This window comes from Nannobrachium achirus (genome assembly GCF_963921795.1).
Source record: "Nannobrachium achirus genome assembly, chromosome: 16".
In the NCBI taxonomy this organism is placed as follows: domain Eukaryota; kingdom Metazoa; phylum Chordata; class Actinopteri; order Myctophiformes; family Myctophidae; genus Nannobrachium; species Nannobrachium achirus.
The window spans coordinates 59,912,311-59,919,810 of NC_137823.1; the positions used below are offsets into that span (position 1 = coordinate 59,912,311).

At 49.5% G+C, this 7,500-nt stretch overlaps 1 protein-coding gene across 1 annotated transcript in view; it reads left to right on the forward strand.

The window, feature by feature from the left end:
• The window catches only part of gareml (GRB2 associated, regulator of MAPK1-like), a gene marked incomplete at both ends in the record, with an annotated part of 37,757 nt that overhangs the window by 26,588 nt on the left and 3,669 nt on the right, over positions 1 to 7,500 (forward strand). Inside the window, 3 exons of the mRNA XM_080743970.1 lie at positions 542 to 707; positions 1,111 to 1,409; positions 3,234 to 3,848. Coding sequence (XP_080600096.1) covers positions 542 to 707; positions 1,111 to 1,409; positions 3,234 to 3,848 — 1,080 coding nt within the window. The remainder of the gene's footprint in view (positions 1 to 541; positions 708 to 1,110; positions 1,410 to 3,233; positions 3,849 to 7,500) is intronic.

The window sequence follows — 7,500 nt, forward strand, 5'->3', positions numbered from 1 at the left end:
CTAAAAGTGTCATTTTGTGTCAGTGATTGCAATCACTACTTCTGATGTCTCGCTCACCGAGCACACAAGCAACAGAGAGATCATCAATGGTATTTGCACCTTGCACATAATTTGCACTTTATGTAATGTTTTGAGTTGCACAGACACTTACATTAGGCTGAGGTAGCAGAGTGGATAGAGTGAGTGGTCGTCTGGGAATTATCAGTCTATCTATGCGTCGCCGTGTCCCATAGCAAACCACTGAAAACATATAAGCACTTAAGCCCTATATACTTCATTATATGAAAACAGCGATCTACAAGATCACAAAGCATCGCAACAGATCTCCTATTTTCACTGCTATTTTATGAAAATATTTGAAGGTTTTAAAATGGAGTTGTTAAACCCTGTATCAGCTCCCTGTGTGGGCATCTGAGCAGCCATCCGCTGGGTGAAGCACTTAAAGTAATTTTCCATCCCCCGAGGACCAGAACATGCTTTTACCATTTCCCATGTAAGTATCATCTGTTAGTACACTGTCTGTTTGTTTGTGTGCGTGCAGGTCGTGTCGGGTGAGTTCAGCGAGGACAGTGAGCCCTACAGCTTCACTCTGCAGGAAGGAGACGAGCTGTCACTCATGGGGAAGGCGGAGCTTCTGTGTGCCACGCCCGCCAGGGAGAGGACCGGACTGAGCGCGCTCCTGAGACGCCTGGGGAAGACCCCCAGAAGTAAGGCCTGTGCAGGGACGTGCAGAGGACGTTAGAGAGGCAGTACAGTGGCTGACATTTATAAAAGGGCCTTTTGGTGGAAATATTGAAAATAGCAGACCTCCAAGATCACAACGCGTCGCGCTGCGACACCTTGTGAGCTTGGAGGTCGGTTATTTTCAGACTTGATACCACACAGAACTAAGCATAAAAAAGGCAATGTGGTATACAGCATGGATTTCTACACAGAGAGGGCAATTCTTTCAACATAAGATGCTGCGTTCAAGTTCAGGAGAGTTTGGACAAGGCAATTCTCTTGAATGCTGCCTTCAGGTGTGGCATGGAAAGAGGGGCATTTGGCATTTTGCCTATGTGTGCACGTGCCTGACGAGTGCCTCCACTACCCTCCCTGTGTTGTCCGCAGGTAAGACGCCCTGCCTGGTGTGCATGAACCACCGCACCAACCAGAGCGTGAGCCTGCCGTTCGCCTGCCGCGGCCGCTTCTGCACGCGCTCGCCGCTGGAGCAGGGCATGCTGGGAGCCGAGCACACGGTGCGCAGCATCATCGAGCGCGTGCGGCTGCCCGTCAACGTGTCGGTGCCCTCGCGGCCGCCCCGCAACCCCTACGACCGGCACGCCGTGCGCGAGGGCCACCGCTACAAGCTGCTCAACATCGTCAGCAAGACGGTGGTGCTCTGCCTCGTGCTGCGCGGGCGCCATGAGGTGTGTAGTAGATTAGAGATTATCGTGATTGATTATGTGTGACTAGGGCTGTCACAGTTATTACATAATCATCTAATCGCAATTATTTGACATAATCGTCATAATCATTTCCATGTTGAGAAATGTTCGTATATATTTTTTTAAGTAAAAAATAGAGAGAGGGCGAGATCATTTAGCGACCTACAACCGGGTCGCGACGTGGTCGGTAGTTTTCAGCGACCGGGTCGCAAAATCGAGCGACCGGGTCGCTAAATGGAGCGACCGGGTCGCTAAATCACCGACCGCAGCACTAAAGCGAGCGACCGGGTCGCTAAATGGAGCGACCGGGTCGCTAAATCACCGACCGCGGCACTAAAGCGAGCGACCGGGTCGCTAAATCGACCGACTGGGACGCTAATTCCATCGACCGGGACGCTAATTCCACCGACTGGGACGCTAATCCAGCGACCGGGTAGGTAAATCCACCGACCGGTGGTCGCTTCCACCGACCTACTAACCCTAACCCTAACCCTAACCCTAAACCTAACCTCAGTAACCTTACCTCAGTTAGGCTAACCTGCCACGCATTCTCCCGACCGGGTCGCTAAATCACCGACCGCGTCGCTAAATCACCGACCGCATCGCTAAAGCGAGCGACCGGGTCGCTAAATCGACCGACTGGGGCGCAAAATCTTCCGACCGGGTCGCTAAATCTACCGACCTAAAACTGCAGGCAGTTCGGTAGATTTAGCGACCGGGTCGGTCGATTTAGCGGCGCGGTCGGTGATTTAGCGACCCGGTCGCTCGATTTAGCGACCCGGTCGCTGAAAACTACCGACCACGTCGCGACCCGGTTGTAGGTCGCTAAATGATCTCGCTCCTACTGAAAAAATAGTGGAAATAGCAGATAGCTATATAATAGATAATAGAAGTAGCAGAACTTCAAAGCCTAAAAGCCAAACAGAAATGCAATTGTCAACGACAAAAACACTATTAAATCGTTAATCACAATTATTTGAGTGACAATTAATCGTCATGTATAATGTCATAATGGTGACAGCCCTATGTGTGACGTTATAGAGTAGATCATGTGTTCATTGATTATATTAATATCTAGTTCTTATGATACATCATTGATACGGGATAGCTTGTAGTAGTCTAGATGTCTCACTAGGACTGAGTAGATAGTGTTTTGGTAAAGTCTATCTTGTTATGGTACAGCTCGTTCCAGAGGCCTTGAAGCCACACAGTATAACTCTAGTGTTTGACCATTCCTCTGGGCAGAACTACCTTACCACTGACCTGAGTGTTAAACTGTACTTCTGTCCATGATATCATGTTATATAAAGCATAAACACCACCACCTAATACATTAGTTCTCAACCTGTGGGTCGGGACCCCCAGGGGGGTGGGGGGGTCCCCAGATGATTAACTTAATGTGCAACATTGTTTACTCTCTCAACAGTTAACAAACCCTACATGAAGTTTTAGTGTATAGATGGTATCAGCACATTCCTAAAGTGACAATTTAATAACAAATTAAACATTGGCTAAATTGTCAAATATTAGAGGCAGAAAGTGTGACAATCTACATGCTCACAAGTATTTGTGAGTATGTAGATCTGCTATTTTCACAATAGAACCTTGTTATACAAAATGTAATGCCTCAACTCTTAGTGCTCATCAGGGTGGGGGGGGTTCCCCAGTTAAAATAAGATTGTTTTGGGGGTCGCGGCCTGAAAAGGTTGAGAACCACTGACCTAATAGTAGGCTATTAGGTAAATACATGGTCTTGTCTCCTCATTTTCTCATTGATTATTGATTGATCTGAATTCCCACCCGCAGGTGTCGCCCTCCCACTTCCTGCTGCTGCGCTGCATGCCACGCTTCGACGCCGCCGAGGCGTCCGTCTACGCCGCCGCCCTGGAGAGCCTGCTGCTGCGGCACGCCTTCGACCCGGACGCCTACTCCCGCGCCGTGCGCGAGACGCGCCCCGAGCTGGAGTGCGTGACGGAGGAGTGCTGCGCCAGCCCGAGGCGGGGCGGCGTCGGGTCGGCGCCCTCGTCCCGCCTGTGCGTGGTGTCGGCACGGGACTCGCTGGTCCCGCAGGTGGCACTGCAGCGCCTCTCGATCTGGGGCGGCGGCGTGACGACAGACGGCCTGTCGACGAGGCGCTGCAGGGACTCGCTGGGGGAGGGGCTGGGGGAGGAGGGGCCGGGCGGCGAGGAGGAGAGGGAGTACGTGACCCCGGAGTGGCCGACGGAGGCTGACCTGAGGACCGGAGGAGGCGAGGAGATCCCCTACGAGGAGCTCTGGACCAATCAGAATCACGCGGGGGAGGGCCTGGGGAAGGAGCCCAACCTCATCTCGTTCCATTCCACCTCGTCGCTGGACGGATCGCTGGGCACCGTGGTGGCAAGGATGTCCACCCCACCCCCCGTACCGCCCAAATCTGATGCTGTGAGATTACACTCCTCTCTCCCCCAGCACCTCTCCCCCCAGCACCCCTCTCCCCCCAGCACCTCTCCCCCCAGCACCTCTCCCCCCAGCACCTCTCTCCCCCCAGCACCCCTCTCCTCCCAGCACCCCTCTCCCCCCAGCACCTCTCCCCCAGCACCCCTCTCCCCCCAGCACCTCCCTCCCCCCCCAGCACGCTTGAATACTTTAGTAGCAGTTTGCATATAAAACCCACAGGGACAGAGCAGTATACCATTACTTCAGATAACATGTCACGTTAATGTTAATGCCAGGACCTGGACCAATCAGTGACGTCTCGATTGGGGCCAGATCACTAGCCTGGCCTGGCCAGACTATATACTAAATGCAGCTAACTAACTGCAGTATCTAGTCTGCAGGTTCTCCCATTCAGAAGAAATTCATGGGAGGAGGTAACAAAAAATCACACCCAATGTGAAGTGAGCGGTGGTCGTGCTTGCATAACGTCTGTCTTCAGACTAGGATTTGAGTCTAGGATGTACAGGCTATGCTACACATGCTATGGAAAAAGGCTACAGACATACAACACTAGACAAACATGATGCTATGTACACACATTTTGCTATGGCAAAACGCGGAGGAAAAAGGCTACAGACACACGCACAGCCACTCTATGGAGCGGTTTATCACGCTCAATAACGATACGGATAGCGTAGAAAAATTAGAGGTGGAGGGGAGCTGGGGAGGGGCGAGTCACTGTCACTGAATCACACTATCAGCTAAACCAGTGGTTCTCAACCTGGGGGTCCCCAAATTATTTTGGGGGGTCTCCAGAAGATTAGCTTAATGTGCAACACTGTTTTCTCACTCAACAGTAAACAAACCAACATAAAGTTTAAGTTTTCTAAAGTGACAATTTAAGGACTTTTTAATACTTCTAAAATGACAAATTAAACATTGGCCAAATTGGCATATATTAGACGCAGAAATTGTGAAAATAGCAGATCTACATGCTCACAACGCCTCGCGTCGCTAGGCGTTGTGAGCATGTAGATCTAGCCTGATTTCAGACTCTACGCTGGGGCTTGAGTCTGAACCTGTCTCCATTCTATTTGATTGAAAAGGGGAGGGGATTTAAAATTTGAAATTCCCAATCACAAGAGATCTGGTGGGAGGGGTTGTGTTTGACTTTTGCACACAAAACATTCCCTCCTCCCCCTCCACTCAATGACATGCACCAAACAGGTCATTGTCTTTGATGTTTCATTGATTAGAGAGAAAATCACTAACGAGCTATTCGACACTTGTATGGCTCAATCAATGACTGCAGTTCGGAGCCCTTTTGAAGTTCAAAGGGAGCAATTAAGAACTCTGGTGAGCCACGCAGCCATCCCTCCCTCCACTGTTTCTGTTGATTTTCAAAAGTTAGACGCGCCCCTCCTCCGCATTGCATTGATTTCATTGGTCGGTTTCGGTCGGTTTGAGAAGCTTTCGGTAGCAAGAGACACGTCATATGACACATCCAGACCAAGAGATGCAGTTCACTCAGAGAGTGGGCGGGTCTATTGGCTGGAGCCAGGCTAATGTAGATCTGCTATTTTCACAATATAACCGAGTTATACAAAATGCAATGCCTCAACTCTTAATGCTTGTCAGGGTGGGGGGTCCCCAGTTAAAATATGATTATTTTGGGGGTCACAGCCTGAAAAGGTTGAGGACCATTGAGCTAAACACAGCAGGTGACAAAGACAGAAACCTCAGGAATGCAGCCCCATTTGTGGCAGTAATCCCCCTTTTAAAGAAAAGCAGTAAAGAGTGGTGTTGTCTGCTCTGTCGCTGCATGGACAGAGACGTGCTCACACTGTCTGCTCTGTCGCTGTATGGACAGAGACGTGCTCACACCAGACATGTTGTCTGCTCTGTCGCTGCATGGACAGAGACGTGCTCACACCAGACATGTTGTCTGCTCTGTCGCTGCATGGACAGAGACGTGCTCACACTGTCTGCTCTGTCGCTGCATGGACAGAGACGTGCTCACACCAGACATGCTGTCTGCTCTGTCGCTGCATGGACAGAGACGTGCTCACACCAGACATGTTGTCTGCTCTGTCGCTGCATGGACAGAGACGTGCTCACACCAGACATGCTGCCAGAGAGACAAAGTCCGCCTTATTTTGTAACTAGCCAATCAGGAGCTACTCACGAATCTGGAGCCACAAAATGTAAAGAGCTAGCGCACGACTCTAGACCATCCCCTCCTTGTTTTAACATGGGTGGATTGTCTAGCTGAGCTAGGCTACCAGATCACAGCCAATATGGGGATGATCTTGACGTCATTGCCAGGACATCATAATATGGACTTTTTTGTTTGACAGGATTATTGTTATTGTTTGTAATGTTAGGTACAAACATTACAAACAATATATTCTGGGAGATATCTAACTAGACCATATGACGTCCTGGTAATGACGTCAAGATCATCTCCATATGGGCTGTGATCTGGCCCCAATGGAGACGTCACTGATTGGTCCAGGTCCTGACCGTTTTTGCTGGGCCCCCTCTATCTGTCTCTCTGAGCTTCCTTGCTCTTCCAGGCTGCTCCTGGTTGTCTGACCAGGCAGCATCCGGTTGTTAAAAGTCAGGATGGCTGGCTTGAATTATTCATTCATTACGGCTTTTAAACCTCGCCGACCACACCGACATACACATGTACCACACACACACACACACACACACACACACACACACACACACACACACACACACACACACACACACACACACACACACACACACAGAGTTCCTGGAACTGCTTCCACACACAGAAAGCTCTGCATACGTTGCGACGCACGAGCATCTCATGGCCAGCTAGGGATGCAGTGATATACGGTCGGTATATGCCGTGACCGCAAGGTTTCAGTGTGTGGTATACATTTCTATGGTGACGGTCTAATGATATGTCAGCGGAGTGTAATACTGTACGTATAGTCGCTGCTTGTGATGTTGTTTTAAATATAGACTCACAACTGATGAGAGGAAAGACGTTTTTTTCTATCCTGTTTTGAACCACATGATGAATCCCAGCATCCCTGTTCTGGGGACGAACATTCTGCCAAAATTGCTGATCTACAAGCTCACAGCTGTTGTGAGCTTCTAGATATACTAAATGTATAGAGGGTATTTGAAAAGTGATAGAGATAATTTAGTTTACTGCCTGAATCATAAAATGTAGTTAATCTGAGCACTTTCTTTGGCAATGTAAGTTTTAAAAGTGCACAGAACACCACAGTAAAATACTTTTTTGCTGTGGCAATTTCTATACCAGTAAGACACCTCAGGGCGACATGCGACCTCGCCCTGGTTGCGCCAACTCTTGGCCACCTGGCCAGTGATATATATCGGACCAGTTACCCATATATGGAGACCCCTGGTACATCCCTTTTATACCCATACATGGAGATCCCTGTCTGAACCAGCCACACAGATAAGGGCTGTCTTCCTCCATATATGGGCAGGGCATTCCCATATGAAGTCCTGTTAGATATGGGCTTAATATTGATGACAATATTGTGAGCTTGTAGATCTGCTATTCTTTGGCTAATGTTCCACCTGGGGCGGAACATTAGCCAAAGAATAGCAGATCTACAAGCTCACAAGAGATTTGGTGTGAAAAAAA